At 36.1% G+C, this 22,602-nt stretch overlaps 1 protein-coding gene across 3 annotated transcripts in view; it reads left to right on the top strand.

The window, feature by feature from the left end:
- Positions 1-22,602, top strand: part of EXOC6B (exocyst complex component 6B) — a 748,241-nt gene that overhangs the window by 438,602 nt on the left and 287,037 nt on the right. For all 3 annotated transcript variants that reach the window (XM_058278915.2, XM_058278913.1, XM_058278914.2), the window contains 5 exons: positions 2,227-2,298; positions 3,016-3,113; positions 4,675-4,780; positions 5,608-5,717; positions 12,330-12,441. In XM_058278915.2, the coding sequence (XP_058134898.1) occupies positions 2,227-2,298; positions 3,016-3,113; positions 4,675-4,780; positions 5,608-5,717; positions 12,330-12,441 (498 nt within the window). The remainder of the gene's footprint in view (positions 1-2,226; positions 2,299-3,015; positions 3,114-4,674; positions 4,781-5,607; positions 5,718-12,329; positions 12,442-22,602) is intronic.

The following is a 22,602-nucleotide window of genomic DNA, read 5'->3' as shown; positions in this document are numbered from 1 at the left end:
CTTTTTCCAGATGCAGTACTAGTTGGTACTTGTTAATAATACCTCGGTGGCCAGGGAAGCTCATCCCTGGGAGTTTTGTCCCATTCCAGGGGGAGGTTAGTACATCTATATGCTGAGTTTGGCTTGGAGAGAGGCAACATTTGAGCAAGAAGGAGGCTTTCAGGAGGTAACTCTTACACAATATATAATACTAGGCTAAGTTTCCATTTCACAAGGAAAGGTTTGTAAGTACAGTTATTAATATCAAGGGCCTGATGTAATGTTCTGTCTTCCTTCACTAGGCCCTGCCTTTGTACTCAGGGGACTCTTGTTGTTTTATTAGAGAATGTAGTAGAACTCCCCAGGATGTAAATTCAGTATTCTTTCTGTTATTGTGTGGATCTCCATTCACTGAGACAATGCCCCATGAACATTTGAACATATTCATTTGTCTTAGAGGTATGCCCTAGGTGAACCCCTCCCTATGCAGCCCCCCCAACACTCACACCACACATCAGTAATCCTCCCCTGCCACAGTCGTGACCCTTCTGTAATCAAAAACCCCTCCCAAAATGAAGCCAATAAAACAACCAAATAAAATTAATAAGAAAGTGAAATAATAATAATTTTAAAAACACAAATACAATACAAAAAATTTAAAATTTTTGAAATAATTTTTTTAGACATTGTAGCTTTCATCACTGTAAGATGTTGTCTTGTATGTACAGTGACAGTTTCTTCCATATATTCCCCCATTGTCTTATTTTTTTCATTTTATCTTCAAAGAAGCTTTAAGTTACAGAAAGGTCACATAGAGAATACAGGGGAGTCCCATATACCCAACACCCTTCCCCTTTTCCACTTTCCGCTACTAATAACATTTTACATGTGGATGGTACTTTTGTTACAATTGATGTGGAAATATTGAAGCGGTGCTGGTAACCATGGTCAGTGGTTTACATTATGTTTTACATTTGATGAAATTTAAAATGGCCTTTATCTGTTATTGCAAGATCATGCAGAACAATTCTAATGTCCTACAATTGTCCTATGTTCCATCTATGTTTTTCTTCCCTCCTCCCCTCAGAACCTATGAAAACCACTAAGTTTCAATTTCTGAGGAATAAGATTCACATTTACTTGCAGTAATATTGAGGGCTGACATATTGGTCTGTTTTCTTTATTAGGCACTGCCTAATTCTCAAGGGATTCTTGTCCCTCTAATTGAGAACATACCAGGACTCCACAGGAGGGAAGTTTAATGTTTTCTTGATTTTTGTGTGGGTCTCCACCCACTGAAGTTGCAGACTATGACAAGATGAACACTTACATATCCCATAGAAGCCTGCCTCAGGTGTGCCCTGTCCCATATATCCCTCCATACCTGACACCTTACACCAGTAACCCTTCCCTGCCATATTTGCCGAAAGAACATTACCCTGCATTGTAGTTTTAACCACAGATGTGCAAATTCCCAGACTTCACCTGCCCCTTCCTCCAACCCTCCCCTCAGTTCCATGGATAGTCCAACCCAACACCCCCTACTCTACTCCCCCTCACAGACAGTACCACTGAACCCAGTCACATCACTGTACAACTCTCATGCCCATTCACTGCCCACCCATACCCTTCCACCTTATCATAGATTTTATCCGTAGTGACATCAAATGAGTTTGTATTTTTATGCTTATTTTCTTTTTCATATTCCTTGTGTTGTTTAGTATTGTTTTTACTTTGTTTGACCAGACTTTATAAAGATTTGTCTATTTTCATTATTTTATTTGTAACTTGGGCTTTTGGTTTAATTGACCAAATCTTTCATTTCTTCTCTAAGTCATTTTTGTCTGCTTTTGACTTTATTAATTTCATTCTCTCACTTATGGTTTATTTTGCTGTTTTTTTCCTAGCTTCATAAATGAATCCTTAGTTTGTTTATTACAAGCTTTTGGGTTTTCTAAAGTTTGAATGTAAAGATGTAATTTTGAAAAAATGGCTTTAGTCACATACCATAGGTTTTGATGGTGAAGTATATCATTGTTGTTTTAAAAAGTGTATACATGTAGATCATGGCTGATTGAACTTCTCTACCTTGCCTCTTCCCTAGTTGAATCTGGTGTTCCTTATACCAGGAAAGGGTCAGGTGCTTTCTAGGGAGCTTTCACCAGATGAAGTATTAAACAATTAACTAAGTCAAAGTTTATTTTTAATTGTTAAGATATTTTTCCCCAAAACTTTTATTTCCTTTAGTCTTACTGCTCTGATCCAAACCTCGTGTTAGATTTGAAGAACCTCATAGTCCTTTTTGCTGACACTCTTCAGGTATGTGGCTTCTGTTTATATATACTCATCTAAATTATTAGGTTAATAGCTTTAAATCTTTTCATTATCTACCTGTGCTTGAGTTAGTACCTTTTAGTTTTTTAGTAAGTTCCTTTGTTTCCTAGAGCTAGATATTTTTGTCTCTTTATAGCATTTCCAAGTTTTCACCCTGACCCCTTTTGTTCTCATAAATAGTTCCCACCCAGTTTTTCCCCCTCAGGTCAAATCAATTCATTGGAATACTCACTGCTTTAGTTACTCAAAATTTTAAAACTTCAGATGTGGTGCCTGAGTGACCTTAGAGTTTCTTAACTCCTGTCTTGATGGTGGGCTTGAACCACATGTTATATCCAATAGAATAGCCTTAGAAGTGAGAGAGATGGGAAGCATTTTCTCTTTCTCTCCCTACTCCTAATGTTTTCTTTGGGGAGTAAGAGTTGCAAGACTTTTAGAAAGAACTTAGCTGACACTGTACCCTGCATATATTGATTTTAATTTTCACCATTTTTTTTCTGACTGGCTTAGACATTTTGGCGTATGTCCTTTAATTATTGAAAGACAAAAATTAGATATTAAGTAGGACTGAAAGACTTCAACAATCATGGTCTCATTTGAATTGTTGGCCAAAGAATAAAAATGGCTTTCAGTGTCTGATGAACTTCATGTTGCTAAAATCTCGCCTCAGAAAATGAAGGTTTTTTTATTTCTTTCTTTCAGGTGTATGGTTTTCCTGTAAATCAGCTTTTTGACATGCTGTTAGAAATCAGAGACCAATATAGCGAAACTCTGCTTAAGAAATGGGCAGGTATTTTCAGGTGAGAAATAATCGAATGTCATGTATGTGTGCACACACATGCATATTCACACATGTTTTCATGCAGAAGGTTGTTCAGATTTAATAAGCAACAGATTTAGTGGCTTATATTTTCTAGCTACTCTAGGTTATGATCCAAAATTCAAGTAAATTGTAGTGTTGCCCAAAATAAAGTTCCCTAGATAGCCATTCTTAGTGTATTTAGTGTCTATTATATTGGGAAGCCCTAAACTGCAATTTTGACTGTTTTATTATTATTTTTTTTTACCTTGGATAAATATCAGATGCTTTGATTCATATCATCCAGATCTTCTTGTGTCTTCTCATTCTGTTTTTTGGTATCCTCTTTGAGGATATCTTACCTAGTATATGGCTTACTTATAATGTAGTGGAGTTTGAGCCCCTTTGAATATTCTAGGCTATTCTGGAATCTTCTTTGAGGACTCACTCATATAATTCCTCATCCTCCTTTTCTACACAGAGAAGGGATCTATTAAAGCCCATTTTTTGAAGCGTATTATTTAAGTAATTATTGTAACATGCATACATAAAGTATGAAAGCTAATTTTCTTATACTTTCCACTTACAAATGTCTCCTTAGACTCTTCTTGGCACACACCCCATGCCAACTCATTTGAGTTTCTCCTCCTTTTAGACTTTTACTCTTAGTTAAAGTGATCTTGCTTATTGCAAGATAGCTTCCCCTTTTTCAGATTCTTATAGAATTAATATATTGTTCTTTAATCTTACTCTTTACAGTTATAAACATATTCTTGATCATCCCTTAGACCAACTTTTCTGTATATTAATATAAACATTTGCATTTCTAAAACCCTGGTTTATCTAATGGTGCAGTTATTTTGGGGGGAGGGTCATTTCTATAGGAAGCTTGAAAGTTAATGGCATGATATATCCATAGTCTTAGATGTTTCTGATCTAACGCGTTCAGTGAGTTTCTGTTTTGATTTTGGTAGTATGGTCTCTGCTTTTAGAGAACTTACCCACCTCCACTCTAGTTAAGGAGAGAGACTATATAGATGAAAAAAAAAAGTCATGATTAATATAGAATAGTAGATGAAGAAATACAAATGAATATAATTTGGATTTATTATGTATTTTTTATTTGCTCTTTTGAAACATTAGACTAGAAGATCTAGTACAAGATCAAAGAACTTAATCACATCTTACCTTATTTATTTATTTATTTTAAACTTCTTTGCCTTTTCCAGACCACACATTGTTTTGTTGCTTATCTCTCACTTGCCTTAAGGCTTCAACATTTTGCCTTATCCCTCACAAATTTTATTTCATCTGTAAATTTCAAATACTAGGAGATAATGTTTATAAGTATGCTCCATTTGTTTTGAATTATAGTTTTCTTTCTGTCTTCTTTTAAAGGTGGTCTCAACCTAAACCAAATATAACTATTGTAGAAGGAATAGATGAGTGACTGGGAAATGTTCATTTTGATTTTTGGTATACCTACAGCAATTGGAGTTCATCTGAAAAGTACTTGTGATCATTACAGTGATTATCTCTTCCTTCCTTTATTCTATCTTTAGAAACATACTTGATTCTGACAACTATAGTCCTATACCAGTAACAAGTGAAGAGATGTATAAAAAGGTAATAGGACAATTCCCATTCCAAGACATAGAATTGGAAAAGGTAAGAAATCCTTTGTAACAAACTTACCTGTCTTTTTTGCATCCTTTAATAGCTTTCATTGGATCAGTCTCATAAAAAGCATGATTTTAAGACATTGTTTGGAACTGTAGAACACCCTCAAATGACTCATTTGGGGGTCTGGAAGAATAGAATTTCCTGACTTGGGAAGCTTGGAGTCGAGTCACCTCTGAAGAGTTTGGGAGTTTCTGGAAGTGTACCAATTTGGTTTACCCTTTGAAATACTCACTTTTATTATACTCTTAAGACACTTTCTATCAAAAAGATACTTAGAGATTACCCTTTATGGCCCATAGTCTAGTGCTTTTGACAATGTGTTGAATCATGTATCCATAGTAATGATATCAAACAGCTCCATGATCCAGAAAATTCTCTCATGCTGCTTCTTTGTAATCATCCCTTCCCCTCTCCCCCAGCCTCTGGCAACCATTGATCTGGCCTCTATCCATCTAGTTTTTGCTTCTGCCTGAAAACCATATAAATGGAACCTTCTTTCACTTAGCATAATGCCATTGAGACTAATCCAAGTTGTTGCATGTATCAATAGTTCTTTCTTTTTTATTGCTTAATATGTACCACAGTTTGTTTATGCCTTTACTCATTGAAGGATTTTGTGCTTATTATTTTATTTATATGTATGTCTTATTCTTTTCAGTGTCATTGAAACTTTTGGAGATATTTTCTTAAATTTGAGGTTGTAAAGCAGTTTGTAATGTGGAAGAAAGTATCTTTTGTGTTTTAATTAATTTGTAGGTATCTTCAATATATGTTGGCTTGTGACTTGGTTTCTTTAATTCTTGCATTTACAGCAGCCATTTCCAAAAAAGTTTCCTTTCTCTGAATTTGTGCCAAAAGTTTATAACCAAATTAAAGAATTTATCTATGCCTGTCTGAAATTCTCAGAAGATCTTCACCTAAGGTATAGTATAAAACAGTGAAAATGCAATCAATGCTGGGATTGTGACTCTATGTACATAGATGTTCTAAAAAATGTTGGATATTCCCTTCGGCTCTAATTTTACAAATCTTAATATTAGTCATTCATAATATGGCATTGCTATATTTATATAATCATGGTGAAGGAGAAAGTTGGAGACTTTTGAAGAGTGTTTTGGTTGTATTATCTGTTTTAATTTTTACTATTTTCTCCCCAGATGAGATTTTTAGCACTTTATATTAGTGAGAATTGACTAGGAAAGGTTATTATAACATATTAGTTTTAACATTATATTTAATGAAATTTTAAGACCTGTAAAACCCCTTGGAAACACCCTTCTTACCAAATAGTCTCTGGGCTTGTTAAAGGCATTCATATTTTTTTTCAATTTAAGTTTAATTATTTAACTAACATATATTGAGCTGATTACATACCAAGTACATCCTTCTTATGCTTATTGGGAACACAGAATAAAATACATAGTTCTTTGCCTTCAGATATTCTCAATATCTACTGGGGATAAGTTACACAAAACTCGACAGTTATAATTAATATAGGTAAATGTTATACTTTGTATAATGTATTTTTGCAACACTTTGAAGGGCACCTAATTCAATGGTAGGATTCAGGTGACAATAATCAACATGACTATCTAATTAGAGGAACCTCTTCTCTCAGTATATGATACCAACGTTACCCAAACCAGAAATCTGAGAATTAGTCTCAACTCCTTCTTTCCTATTAAAAACTTAAAAACAAAACAAAACAAAACAAAAACCTTTCAGGCACTGGCCTGAATTCTTGTAAACACTTTGCAAATAAGTTATAACATCTGTAAAGCTCAAAATAGTACTTATCAAGGTGGTGCTAGGAAGCATACTCTATTTTTACATATAAGGAAACTGAAGCAGAGAGAATTTAAGTAATTTCATCAGGTTCTTATAGGGAGTAAGTGTTCAAGCCAAGATTCTAATCCCATCAGCATTGACATCAATAAAACAAATATTGCCATGTTTAGAACTTTTACTATTTGGAAGTCATGGTGTTAAGTATTTTACATGCATTATCTTAGATAGTTGTAACAATATTTCTCTGTAGTAAGTATTAATTATTTCTATTTAACAAGTGAGGGCAGTGCTTATTTGTGAATAAACTTCCCTAAATCAAATTGGTGACAAAATTATATTGATTTTTTTTCTTAAGCTCCCTGTTTTTAAAGCTCTCCCTCTCTATTCCTGCTTGGATTATTTAAATAGTCTTTTTTTTTTTTTTTTTTTTAAGATTTATTTTATTTATTTAATTTCCCCCCCTCCCCTGGTTGTCTGTTCTCTGTGTCTATCTGCTGCATCTTGTTTCTTTGTCCGCTTCTGTTGTCGTCAGCGGCACAGGAAGCGTGGGCGGCGCCATTCCTGGGCAGGCTGCACTTTCTTTTCACCCTGGGCGGCTTTCCTCACGGGCGCACTCCTTGCGCGTGGGGCTCCCCCACGCGGGGACACCCTTGCGTGGCAGGGCACTCCTTGCGCGCATCAGCGCTGCGCATGGCCAGCTCCACACGGGTCAAGGAGGCCCGGGGTTTGAACCGCGGACCTCCCATATGGTAGACGGACACCCTAACCACTGGGCCAAAGTCCGTTTCCCTAAATAGTCTTTTAATTGTTCTTCTATTTCTAACTTTACTTTCCCAACTGCCTATCCTTTCTTTTTCCTTATTCTATTCTGTAGTTTCCCAGGGTAACTTTTCTAAAATCAAATATGACCATTGAACTTTACTCTTCATAGCTTTCCAGAGGGTCCTTATGGCCTACAGGATAAATTTCAGACTCTAACCTGACATTTGTGTCTGTCTTCCTCCTCCTCTACCCTATGACCTATATTCTTTCTAGCCTCATAGTCCACTGTAATTTCTCTGTTACTGATGCTTCAGTCATAACCAATTTTTGTTTTTATTTTCTGATCATTCCATGCTGTTTTATCCCTTCTGGCTTTTCATGGCTTTCATACTACTTGAAATTTCCTTTCTGTGTTAGTTCTCCTGGCTAGCTTCTAACCATCCTTCGACATTTAGTTGAAATGTTGTTGACTGAATGAAGCCTTTCCTGACCACCTCCATCCTTAGTAGAGTTATCTTTCCATTCCTTTGTGCTGCTTCTGCACCCTGTAGATACTATTATGTCAGCTCATCTTAGACTTCATTGCTCTACTTATGTATATATATGTTTCTGTATGTGCTGGACTGTAGGCTCCTTTGTTCATTCTTTGTTTTTTTATTCACTTATTGGTTTAGCATGATAAATTATGGCTAATCTGTTTTGTGCCAGTTGCTTGATTGAAAGGATATTAAGGGAAAAAATGCTTAATAATAAGGATATTGCCATCCTACCTAATCATATGGTCCCTGCCTTCAAGGAGTACTTAGTCTAATAGAGGAACTGAGCAATTAATGATAATTGTATGATGGAGATATACAGGAGCAACGTAGAAACCAACCTAACGCAATTTTTAGAGGTCTCTTGGAATGCAGAGACCTTTTATGTTTTGTTCAACAAAATATCCCCTGCACCCAATTCAGTAAATTTTTTTTTCAAAAAACGAATGAATGAATGTCAGGTATGCCAGGCAACTCTGAAAATAAGTATATTTAGAAAATAGTTTATTGAGAGTTTTATTTTTCTAGGTTCCTGAAAGCAATTTACCATGGAGTGAGTTGGTTTTTAATGGTGGGGATTTATTAGCTTACCAGCTTACAATTTGGAGGTCATGAAGATGTCCAAATCAAGGCATCATCAAGGTGATGCTTTCTGCATGAAGACTGGCTGCAGTGATCCTGGATTCTTCTGTTACATGGCAAGGCACATGGCTGTGTCTGCTGGTTTTTCCCTTCTCTTCTGGATTTTGTTGCTTTCAGCTTCTTGCTTCCATGGTTTTCTCTCTCTGTAATCATCCTATCTATAAAAGACTCCAGTTAAGATGCACCCTGGGCCGTGCCTCAACTAAAGTAACCTTAATATGAAAACCTGCTTACAGGAGGTTTACACTCACAGGAATGGATTAGCTTTAAAAACATGGTTTTCTGGGGGTACATGCAGTTCTAGACCACCACATTGATCCACTTGTTTCATGGCCATTCTTACTAAGAAAAAAAATGAAAAATGGGGTTTATGTAATTAATTTCATTTTCTTTGAAAATGAGATTGATTTCATAGAAATATGTGCTTGTAAGTGAGATGGTCTTTGGTAGTTACAAAGCAAAACTTGTTTTTTCTAGTTTTTTCCCCCCTCTAGTAACCAAATGACCTCTTGTCAAATAATGGTGTAGCAGTTTTATATAATTGATGAATTCCAAAAAGAAATACAGGATTATGCTTGTAATCTGATCTGTACCTGGGCATGATTGAGTTATGATTAGGGCGTTGAGTCTCACCCCTTTGTGTGTGGGGACTCACAGATAAAAGGCATGGTTGAGGGTTTCTAATGTTGAAGTTTTGATGTTTGGAGTTTGATGCTGAAGACTTAAGCTGGAGCTCTGGGTTGTAAGCTCGCAGAGGAAAGAAGAGCCAGCCCCAGGAAGGAAGGAACCTTGAACCCAGAGAAAAGCAAGCCCCAGGAACGTAGGAACCCAGGAAACCTGAACCCTCACAGACTTCGGCAACCATCTTGTTCCAAATAGACTTTGGTGAGGGAAGTAACTTATGCTTTATGGCCTGGTATCTGTAAGCTCCGACCCTAAATAAGTACCCTTTATAACACCCAGCAGATTTCTGTTATTTTGCATCAGCACCCCTGTGGCTGACTAATACAAATGGTCTCTATGGTCCTTTTAGTTATATTACTCTAGATAAATTATTACAAATTAATTGTGACTTTTTAAAGAATTTCTTTCACCTTCCCCCTCCCCCCACCAGTTATCTTCTCTGTGTCTATTTGCTACATGTTCTTCTTTGTCCGATTCTGTTGTCAGCGGCATGGGAATCTGTGTTTCTCTTTGTTGCGTAATCTTGTTGTGTTAGCTCTCCATGTGTGCGGTGCCATTCCTGAGCAGGCTGCACTTTCTTTCGCACTGGGCAGCTCTCCTTACGGGGTGCACTCCTTGTGCATGGGGCTCCCCTACACGGGGGGCACCCCTGTGTGACACAGCACTCCTTGCGTGCATCAGCACTGCGCGTGGGCCAGCTCCACACCGGTCAAGGAGGCCCAGGGGTTGAACTGCGGACCTCCCATGTTGTACAAACGCCCTGAATACTGGGCCAAGTCCGCCTCCCATAGTGATTTTTTTTATCTTGCTAGGAATGAATGGTAATATGATAAAGGGATAATATAAGTAAATTGTTCAAAGCATTTTTTTCTTGCTTGAATATATTCAGTTTTGGCCTAATAACTCTCGGACGTGTTTTGCATTAACAATTTAAATTTAAATATTCAGTTTGGGGGGATTTTGCTACTGCCTTTTATTCTTTGGTTGCCATTTACCTTATAACCTGGGGTGACAGATGACTTCATCAATCATACCTGTCTTGCAGGGGGTGGGAGGGAGGCAGGAGGTTCCACGGGGTACAAAACTTAAGCTGTATAAAAACAATTAGTTCTCTTATACGTATGGTTCTCAAAATAAGAAATTGCTGGGTTGAGATTTTAATGTAACTTTAAGGAGTTATTCTCTTAAATCAAATTTTTTTTTCCAGCAAGATTTTATCTTTTACTTTGATCCGAAGCTGAAACGCATTGTAAATATTGGAGAAATTATGTAATTGTCTGAATTCTAAGGACACAAATCTCTATTTGAAATGGCATTTCTATGGTAAAATAATATTTTAGTATTTGCAGTTGATTTTTAAAAAATAGAATATACAAACATATACACATATACATGCAGATTTTCTTTTACTCTTTTTTCCATGTGAATGTATGCACATACACAGTTCTTAGAAAAAACAAATTACTATGAGATAGTGCAGCTCTGTCAATTTACATTTACATAGATATTTCCTTATCTACTGCTTCATAACCAAAAGTGGAATTCCTACTTTATTTCCTAACACATAATAGAGATAAGTGCTATGAATAGATATAGGGTGCCATGAAAGTGTTATCAGGCATTTTCATAGCAACCTGTGTGTATTCATAACTCATAACCACAACTGATATTATGTAATTATGAGTTTAATATATGAGGGAAGGAACCATGACTTTTTTTGTTCACCATTGTGATCTCAGTTTTCAGCCAAGACAATGCCCAGAACATAGTAGATGTGTATAAATATATATTTGTTGAATGAAGTATTTCCATTCAATAAAAATTTAGGAATGGGTTGTATCAGGTGGGGCAGAAGGTAACTAGTTATGTCTTTATATGAACATTCCCATAAAAATATTCTGACTTTTTTTTTTAGGAGGTACTGGGGATTGAACCCAGGACCTTGTACATGGGAAGTAGGCACTCAACCACTGAGCCATATCTGCTCTCCAGTGAGAGTTGTTCTTTTCATTCATTTGTTTGTTTTTAGGCGGTACCAGGGATTGAACCTGGGACCTCATGCATGGGAAGCAGGCATTAACCATTTGAGCTATATCACCTCCCCCGGACATATTTTTAACTAATTGTTATGGCCTTGCATTCTGTAGTCTATTTATTTCTAATAGTTTTCTTTTTTTTTCCTTATAGCATGCTGATGTAGCTTGCCTATATATTTAGAATTTTAAGAGTTTAAAATCAGACTGTGCTTAACCATTGATTTTTTTTTTTTTGTAGAATGTAATGAGATGAAATTTGTGACCATTGTCTATAAGCGACATATTATTGACAAAGAAATAACTGTTCACAAATCTTTATTTACACTTATTTCTTTATTTCATCAACAACTGTCATTATAATATCATTGGACAGTTGCCTGGACAAGGTATCTTTTATAGAAAGCCATCTTGGATGATGCTTTCAGGGGTTTTGGGGAGATGTAGAGATCTAGAGTTTAGTCTGCTGGTTACAAGGCTGTTTAATTTTCTTTTAAAACTTTGCATATAAAAATAGCTGTTGGATCATTTTATGTTTAGTTTCCTTTCCTGAATAGAAAATCTTATCATTGATCACTCTTGTGTCGGTAAGGATTATAAAGCATTTATGTAAAATTAAACTAGTGGCTTGAAGCATTTATGGTAGACTCAGAAGCTAAATAGTTACTTTATGAAAGATGATGATATAGGAGGAGATTTATCTTTTTAAAGGAACTTTTTCAGCCAATTGTGTAAGAAGTCTACAGAGAGACAAGCTGGCAAATTACAAATATTAACCACCTCTGAAAGAACTTGGGCATATGGTTTTGGGATGAGAAATCATGTCAACGTAGTGGTTTTAGAACTAGACTGCCTGAGTTAAAATATCTTGCTGTCTACTCACTTTGGGACCTTGAGCAAGTTACTTAACTTTGTTGTGCTTTCATTTACTTGTCTGTGATGTGAAGATAATGATAAAACCTACTTCATATGGTTATTGTGATGATTAAATGAGTTTTGACACATTGAAGTACTTTGACTACTGCCACCTATGTTTGTCAAAATAATTTCAGTACCTGGTATGACTGACTCTTGACCCTTCTTTTTCAGCTCTACTGAGGTTGATGACATGATTCGTAAATCTACAAACCTCTTGCTGACCAGGACTCTGAGCAACTCTTTGCAAAATGTCATTAAAAGGAAGAATATTGGACTTACTGAGGTAAAGCTGTTCTCACTGGAGGCAAATAAGGCAATATGTGTATAGATGTCCTCCTCTTCTTTTTTTTTAAAGATTTATTTTTTATTTATTCTCCTCCCCCCCCAGTTGTCTGCTCTCTGTGTCCATTCACTGTGTATTCTTCTGTGACTGCTTCCATCCTTATCAGCATCACCGGGAAACTGTGTTTCTTTTTCTTACATCATCTTGATGTGTCAGCTCTCCATGTGTGTGGTGATGTCCTCTTCTTGACGGGCCCCTAATGATGAAAAGGCAAAATGGAATCCCTTATTCTTTTCTTTAGTCACCTTTAAGATATCCTTTTTTTTTTTTTTTTTAAAGTCACATTTTCTTTCTCATTGTTTCATTGTCTTAACTCTCCCTTCCCCTAAAGTTTTTAGAATGAATTTGTATTATTTGCCATTGATTATATATGTATTTTTAAATTGGTTGGAGTGTATAGTCATTGTCAGGTTTCTATCCAAATGAATGGGATTTCAAATATAACAAAATATGAAATCACATTTTGGCTGCATAAATCATTGATGCCAAGGATATTGGCATTCATAGTCCTTGGTTAGTGTCATTAGACTCAGCTTTTCTTTTTGAAAGGCCACATATGTGAATGATAAGCTATTTTTTATCAGCATATAATCTGTTTGGACTGTGGATTTGGTATTGAGGAATCATGAAAGAAAGGCAGTCGTCACACTTCTTAGAGCAAAGGGAGGAGGAACACTATGTATATTGAGAATAGTATCCTAGCAAACTGAAAATTTGGCTCATCAGGTTATAGTCCTAAAATTTAGCAAGAGGTGAAATTTCTTTCCTCTTGGAAATCCAAGATTATGGGGTAGTTTGAACCTGCCATTTGTTGGAAATTATAGTGCCAAAACTGAAACCTTAGAGGAATTGTTTTCATAGGGAAAGAGAAAGGCTGTTGGCCATCTGTTTTACTTGTGAAGGAGATATAGTTGAGAAGTCAGTTGCTCTAGGAAAAATTGACATTTTCAAATATACACTGTCAAGGATTGTGATGAAATTCAGCAAATGGTTAATTATGGTGATCTATAGGTAAAACCAGGTGGAAATCATCTGAGCTTCTACTTCTAATCTTTGAGTGATTTTTTTTCTTCCTCTGTGGTAAGAATAAAAGTTTTTATATTATAAGGTGGGATGTTGGCAGTGATTGAGCTCCACTTAAAACAAATTTTTTTTTTCACAGTTGAAAAATACCTTAGACATTATTTAGGGTTCCCTTTTTTGTAGATCTTCCCTTTTATTGCCTGGTATAGGAAAATTAGATATTGCCTTTAGGCATCTGAAATTCGGTTAACTTCTTTATATAATCAAGCAGGCTACGAAAAAAGGAAAGTTGGAATGAAAATTAGGAAGTCCTCCCACTTTTGTTGGATTTAATTGTTGTCCATTTCTGAATCCCAACTAGGACAGATTTTTAAAAAAATTATCTCTCCGTTTTAACTCTTTATATAACTCTTCTTATGCCATTCAACTTAGCAATTGCATAAGAAAGCATTTTAAAAAAGTAACACAGCAGAAATGTGGTCTGATAGAATACAGTTTTGGCCTCAAGAGACTCTTGAGGTGAGTTGTGGCTGTGCCATTGATTTACTGTGACACCTTAAAAAATAACTCTAATGATAAGTGGATGTAGCTCAAGCAATTTAGCTCCACCTACCACATGGGAAGTCCCTGGTTCAGTTCCCAGTGCCTCCTAGTAGGAGTGGCAAGCTGACACAACAAGATGATGCAACAAGAGACACAAGAAGAAAAACACAATGAGAGACACAACAAAGCAGGGAGCAGAGGTTCCCTGTGCCTCCTAATGAAGATGAATAAGACTGCAAGCTGACACAACAGGCAAGCACTGCAAGCTGATGCAACAAGATGATGCAAAAAGAGACACAAGAAGAAAAACGTAATGAGAGACAACAACGAAGCAGGGAACAGAGTGACTCAAGTGATTAGGCACCTCCCTCCCACATTAGAGGTCCTGGGATTGGTGTCCGGTGCCTCCTAAAGAAACAAGGAAGATGAAGAGACACAGCAAGTACAAACAATGAGGGGGTGGGGAGAAATAAATAAAATAAATCTTGAAAGAAAGAAAGACCTAACTTTGTAGTGCTTTGGTTTTCCTGACCCATTGCCTTTTGCAAGGACACTGTACAGATTAGGTAATAATAGGAAGAAGCCCTAGGAGCTTTTCAGATTTCTTGGCACAGTTTATTGAACTCTAAATGTTATTCTACATCATCGGGTAGGGAAATATACTTTCACTACTATTATCTTTGCATATGAATGATAGTAACAGCCACACATATTCGTTTATTTTGGCTTTTATAGTGACACTCACATGTATTTACATATATACACACAGTGATTTTTTTGCATCACCAACTTGTAAATCTGTGAATAACTGTACGACTCACCTTTGAAAAAGAACAGATGTCATATCCTCCTTTATAAGTTACTAAAGTGAATTCACATCTGGAATCATCATTATACTAGCTAACATTTGTAGAGCAGTTTATATTCTTCAAAACCCATTCACAAATGCTACCTCGTTTAGTACAGTAACATTTGAGGTAGGCTGATCATGTGTTGTTATTCCCATTTTATAGAAGACAAATAATGTTCAAGGATTGCCCAGTGTCATAAACCTAGCCAGAATGGTGGAAATGAGACATGAGCCCAGGTTGTTTATTCCAAAATCTGTTTATTTTTGCTGAATTGTATGACTTTCCATATTGATTAAATTATTTCTTCATAACAAAGTAGAGAGTTAATAAGAGGTCCTTAATAATGGAAACTGTTCCAGTTAGAGATGGGTTTTGTGACAATGGGCAGAAATCCACTCAACAATGAAATTATTTATAAGCATACACATACAAACACACAGAATCCTTGTTCAAGAAGTTACACAATTCACATAGCTAACGTCTTGTGTCTGCTTGCCTTGTTCTGGGGTTACATGGAACCTCATCTCTTTTTTCTATCTATATGCTCTATTCTTTTGTTTTTCTCTCTGCACACAGGCTTTCTTCATTTTGGCATGACTTTTTTGCTTTCCCAGATTGAGCCAACTCAATATTACCTTATTCTCTCAGATTCAAGGGACTATGCCTAGGTTCAATCAACAGGAATACTTCTAGGACTGCTTCTTCTAAGATTGGTGGGAAGAACAGTTGAACAGTGGCTAAGAGTGTATGCTTTGTAGTCAGACTGCCAGGGTTCCTGTTTAGGTTTGCCTTTTAACTGCTGTGTCCTTGGGCGTGTTGCTTAGCCTTTCACTGTAAAATGCGGTAAAATAATAGCATGTATCTCGTATGATTTTTATGAGAATTAAATGAACATATAAAGTGGTAAGAAGAGTGCCTGGTACATAGTACATACCCAATATATATTGCCTAATATTAAGTAATAGGTGAATAGTAGGCCAGTCACTACCAAGTGTAATTGGAAGGCCTAGTACAGAGATGGAGTTTTTCAGTTTGGAGAAATCAAAATGTCCTATTAAGGTAAATAATTTATTTCTTTTACAATATTTATGGATTGGCACTTTGTATCCAGGCCCTTTGGATAAATCAGTGATCAATAACAATAGCAAAAGATCCTTATTTGCATTTTAGTAGGGGAAAACATATCATAAATCATAAATAAAATAAATAAATAAATAATGTAGAATGATTTAAAAAAATACTGAATACTTTGGACAAAAGAAAAATAGCCAGGATAAAGGAGACCAGGAGTATGGTGGAGGTTCAAGATTGTTCTTATTAAAAAGAGCAGGGAAGTGGACTTGGCCCAGTGGTTAGGGTATCCGTCTACCACATGGGAGGTCCACGTTTCAAACCCCAGGCCTCCTTGACCTGTGTGGAGCTGGCTCACGCACAGTGCTGATACGCACAAGGAGTGCCGTGCCATGCAGGGGTGTCCCCACGTAGGAGAGCCCCACACACAAGGAGTGCGCCACATAAGGAGAACCGCCCAGTGCAAAAGAAAAGTTCAGCCTGCCCAGGAATGGTGACACACGCACAAAGAGCTGACAGAGCAAGATGACACAACAAAAAGAAACAGATTCCATGCCGCTGACAACAACAGAAGTGGACAAAGAAGAACACGCAGCAAATAGACACAAAGAACAGACAACCGGGGGGAAGGGGAGAAAAACAAATAAAAATAAATAAATCTTTAAAAAAAGAAAAGAGCAAAATCTTGAAGGTAGGTTAGCATTGAAGGTGAGAGAACATTTCAGGTAAAGGTTCGAACTAGAGTAAAGGCCTAAGTAGACAAGTTCTTGGCAAGTTCAAGAAATAATAAGGAAGACTGGATTGCAGCAGTTGAGTGAACAAGGAGAAGAGAAGCAAGAGATCTGACTAGAGTGGTATCACGGATTCATGGTAGGCTGCTGTATGGCCTCTGGCTTTTATTCGGAATGAAATCATTGCAAGATTTTGATTAGTGACATGATCTGACTTATATTTCAGAAGAATCACTTTGTCCATTGTATTGAGAATAAACCATAGGATAGAAACAGTTGCTCACAGTTAGAAGACTGTGACAGTAATGCAGCATAACTTGATATGGGCTTGGTCCAGTGTGTTAGCTATAGAGGTAGTGACAATTGATCAGATTTTGAATATAGAACCAGCCTGCTTTCTTCCCCCCCCCCCCCATATAATAAACTTCATTTGAAAAGAAATTTTAGATTACAGAGAAGTTACATCAAAAGTAAAGAGGATGCCCCCCCCCCCTCTCCATTTTCCCCCATTAATTTCATCTTACATTGGTGTGGTACATTTGTTACAACTGATGAACTAATATAGAAGCATTGCTACTAACCAAGATCTATAGTTTACTTTATGGTTTACACTTTGCACCATGCAGTTTTATAGGTTTTGACAAAATGTGTACGGGCCTGTGTCTCTCCTTGCAGTATCATGTAGAACAAGTCCAGTGCTCTAAAAATGCCCTATGTTCTACCTATTTTTCTTTCCCCCTCCCCTCAGAACCTCTGGTAACCACTCTCTTTATATTCATGTTATAAGTTCTTCCATTCCTACAATAATAAGTCTTCTTTGGCCCATGATTTCATTCCCTCCCTTATGTTTGTTCATTCCTCAATTTTGAGGTTTTTGAGATGGTGATACCTTCTCTGCTTCCATTTGAGAGAAGGCTTAGATCTTATGGGGCAGGTGGAAGGAATTCTTTTGCTTGCAGTTGTGGATAATCCTTGATTTTTGGAACGGGATTTGTCCATCATCATCCTTTTGTTTGTTGTCTTGAATGAGTCCGATGAACTGGAGAGTAGGTTTTGGCTGCAACTCTGCTGAGCTTCAGGGCTCAGGCAGCATATGAACAGACTGAAGCTTTAAGTCTCTGGGACATATATTTAATGGATATAGTGCTAATTATAGGCTCAAATAAAAAGGAGTATAAGAATCATATGTAGAGAAATTATAAACGAGTCTAGCTCTTTTACATTAGGGAAATAGATTACCATATATTCTAAGGTAAGGCCTACCAACAGGATGCTGATTTCATGGGGTTATATGCCTTGTCTGTAGTGTCTGGATGTCTCTAGACAGCATGCTTTCTTTTCTTTTCTTTTCTTTTTAATATTTTCTTTTTTTTTTTAATTTTTATTTTTAAAAAGTTTTTAAAACTTTTTTTAGTCATTTTTTACAAATCCTTGTGTTGAGGGCTGACTTTTAATAAATCGCAGCAAGGAAGCTGCTCTGCTACATACAAAACCCTGACCCAGAAACCATCTACAAATGGTTTAGCACCAGGTTCCCTTATATGTGCAGTGCATGACAGGTGAGTGGGTGGCCCCCAGCATGCTTTCTTTGATGTTTGGATATAAAGGAAGAGGGAAAGAGAGAAGTTGAAAATTATGCTAAGATTTTTTTTATCTGAGCAACTAGAAGGCTGAATATGCCATGAATTGTAATGGGAAAAGCTTCAGGTAGAGCTAAATTTGTGGGTGGGGTGGGGTGGGGTGGGAATTTGATTTGGGGACATATTAAGGTTTTAGTGTCTATTAGACATACAAATTGAGATGTTGAGTATGTAGTTTTGTATATGAGTTTAGAGTTTGGGAGAAATGTCTGATCTAGAGATAAAAATTTAATTAAATTATATTAAAGCCATGTGACTAGATAATATCACTAAGAGAATGACTAAAAATGCAGAAGAGAAGAAGATGAAGAACTGAACTCTTTTTTGAGCACTCCAAAATTAAAAAGTCAAGAGAAAAGAGAAACTAATAAAGGAGATTGGGAAGGAGTTACCAAAGAGGTAAGGGAAAAAACAAGAGTATGATGTACTGGAAGCCAAGCAAGGAAAGTATATCAAAAAGGGGAGTGACTAACTATGACAAATATTGCTGAGAGGTCAGGTAAGATGAAGATTAAGAATCACTGTTGGATAGCAACTTGTAATAAATTGGTGACCAGAGTATTTTTAATAGAATAGTGGTGGGAAACTCCCTCCTCATGCTTCTTCATGGCATCACTGCTATAAATGTCAGTATATATATAGGATGTATAAGATATTATAAAGTAAACTACAGGTGAATCACATTTAATGCATAAGATTTTGGTAATAAAGTTGAGTCATTCATCATGAAAGAAGCAAAAATAAAAATATTTAACAACCATTTTAAGAGAAAAAAGAATGGAAACCACAAAAAATTGTTAGGGCAAATAAACGAATTGAGCTAAGTTGTAGGATACAGAATCAACATGCAAAAATCAGTTGTATTTCTATATTCTAGCAGTGAATGATCTAAAAAAAAAATTGCTTAGAGAAATTAAAGAAGACCTAAGTAAATGAAAAGACATCCATGTTCTTGGACTGGAAGACTTAATAATGTTAAGATGATAATACCACCCAAAGTGTTTCACAGATTCAGTTCAGTGTCAAAATCCCAGAGGTGGTTTTTGCAGAATAGAAAAACCCATCCTAAAATTCACATGTAATTTCAAGGGATCCTAATAGCCAAAACAATCTTGAAAACAACAACAACAAACAACAAAACAACACAATGTTGGAGGACTCACACTTCCTAGTTTCCAAACTTACTTCAGAGCATCATTAATTAAAACATTATGATACTGGCATATGTGAAGTGTCGAGAAATAAACCTACATATCTATGCTCAGTTGATTTTCGAAAAGAATGCCAAGTGTATTCATTGTGGAAAAGACAGTCTTTTAACAAATGGTGCTGGGCAAACTGTATCTGTATGCAAAATAATGAAAGTAGACCTCTACCTCATGTTCAAAAATTGGCTCAAAATGGATCATGGACTTGAATTTAAGAGTAAAAGTATAAAACTCTTAGAAAAAAACGTATGGGAAAATCTTCATGACCTTGGATTTGGCAGTGGATTCTTATGTATGACACAAGGACACAAGCATGAGCAAAAAAAGAAAAAGATAGCTAAATGGAACTTCATCAAAATTAAAATTTTTGTGCATCAAAGGACATTATCAAGAAAATGAATAAACAACCCCCAGAATGGGGGAAAAATATTTGCAAATCATGTGTCTGATAAGGCATTAATATCCAGAATATATAAAGAACTCCTACAACTCAAAAAACAATCCTGTAAAAATAATGGGCAAAGGACTTGACTAGACATTTCTCTAAAGAAGATATGCAAGTAGCCAATAAGCTTATGAAAAATGCTCAACAACATTAGTCATTAGGAAAATGCAAATCAAAAGCACAATGATATACCACTTCACATTCACTAAGATCAGTTATTTTTTAAAAAGTGAAGAGGGCTGGAAATACCAGTGACCAAGATGTGGAGAAAGTGGAATCATTGTGCATTACTGGTGGGAATGTAAAATGGTGCAGCCACTGTGGGAAACAGTTTAACTCAAAATGTTAAACATAGAATTATCATACGACCTAGCAACTCCAGTTTAGGTATATGCCCCAAAGAATTGGAAACATGGACTCAAACAGATAATTAAACACCAGTGTGTTCATAGCAGCATTATTCCCAATTGGCAGAAGATGGAAACAACCCAAGTGTCCATCAGCAGATGAATAGATAAACAAAATATGACATAAACATACAATGGAATAGCATTCAGTTGTAAAAAGGAATGAAGTTCTGAAACATGCTACACCGTGAATGAACCTTGAAAACATTATGCTAAGTGAAATAAGTTAGAGACAAAAGGACAAAAATGTATAATTCTTTTTATCTGAACTCTAGAATTGGCAAATTCATGGAGACAAAAAGTAGAATAGAGGTTATCAGAAGCTGAGGGGAGGGAGGAATTGGGAGTTATTGGTTGATGAGTACGAAATTTCTATTTGGGATGATGAAAAAGTTCTGGAAATAGTAGTGATGGCTGCACATCATTGCGAAGGCACTTAATTCCACTGAATTGTACATTTTAAAATGCTTAAAATTTAATCTACATATATTTACAAAATAAAAAAAAGAAAGAATGGGTTCTCTACAGAAGAATTTTAAATAAATTATATGGATTCTCTCCCTCTAGGAAATAAGAGCTTAACTTCCCACCCCTTAAGTGTGGGCTGTGCTTAGTGACTTGCTTGCAAAAAATGGAGTATGGAAGGTGGTGAAACGTAACTCTACAGTGAAGCAACCTGGCAAGCACTACCTGAGTCAGATGATCAAAATTAACATCATCAGTGATAAGGCATGTTGAGTAGTATGTAACTTTGATATGATGTGGTGAGAAAGCCCTTCACATCTGTGGTCTTCCTCCTCCAAAGCCCTGACCCTACTTAACCATGAGAAAAACATTAAACACATTCAAATTGAAGGTCATTCTACAAAATACCTGACCAGTACTCCTCAAAAATGAAAGTTTGAGTAACTGTTATAGAGCAGAGGAGACTAAGGCAACATGATGACTAAATATAATGTGGTATTTTGTATAGAATCCTGGAACAGGTGAAGAACATTAGGGACAAACTAGTAAAATACAAATAAAGTATGGAGTTCGGTTAGTAGTAATGTGCTTAGTTGCCTCCTTAGTTGTGGCAAATGTACCAAAGTAATGTATGATGTTAATGATAGAGTAAGCTGAATGAGGGTATATGGGAACTTTTTGCAACCTTTCTGTAAATTTAAAATGATCATATAATAAAAAGTTTATTTAAATAAAAATGCTTTTAAGAAAGAATGGAGATTGAAAGTATAAGACAACTCTTTTAGGGGTTTTGTTTAGAAGGGAAGCAAAGAAATGGGGTGGAGCTACTAGGAATTGGGTTTCAGAAAAAGTTGTTTTTGTTTCTTGTTTTAAATGGGAGAAATAACAGCATGCTATTGCTGGTGAAAAGGATGCATTAGAGAGCAAAAATTGATGATGTAGGAGAAAGGGGGAAATCTCTGGAGCAAGATTCTTGAGTAGGAGAGACAATTTAGGATTTAATGCACAATTGAAGGGATTTGTTTTAGATAGTGTAAAGTTCATCTCTGATAACTGATGGTAAGCAGAGTATTTGGATGGAGATGGTGGTATTTAGGTAGATGTTATGGTGGTAGGTGCCCAATACTCTGTTTTCCCAGTAAAAGCAAGATCTTAGCTGAAAGTGAGGATGGGGTTGAATGAAGGAATTGTGAAGTAGTACTATGGAGATATGGAAAAGGGAATTGATTAGTGCTGGGTATTGTGATTATTTGGTAGCCTTACGGGCCCCCTTGTTACTAGTGGTCATGAAATTGAAGTAAGACTAGCCATCATGGTTATGTATTTTCTTAAGTTATAGAAAATGACTGCATATTGGATATATTTTTTTGATTGTAAAAGTGCCTGGGAGACCTGAATAAATGACAAATGCTATACATTTACTCATTGTTTCTAGTATAATTTAAATTGGTGACCATATGGCTCCACTCTCTTACCTTGCACATGCCATTTGCCTCCACTCCCTGTTGTTAGCAACATCGATATTGCTTACATTATGTTAAAACATTTTATACTTAAATCTCATCAAATAGAAACTGTACTAAACCTTGAAACTTAGAACTATTAGTTCCAAGTATTTTACTATTTTAGATGTTTTAGTCTTGGAGGTGGTATAAAATGAGTTAATTGACACAGCTTTTTGTACTCTGAGTGGGGTGAAATGAGAAAATTCTTGAAG

Source organism: Dasypus novemcinctus, chromosome 17 (genome assembly GCF_030445035.2).
Source record: "Dasypus novemcinctus isolate mDasNov1 chromosome 17, mDasNov1.1.hap2, whole genome shotgun sequence".
Lineage (NCBI taxonomy): Eukaryota > Metazoa > Chordata > Mammalia > Cingulata > Dasypodidae > Dasypus > Dasypus novemcinctus.
This window is presented reverse-complemented; position numbering and strand designations above follow the sequence as displayed.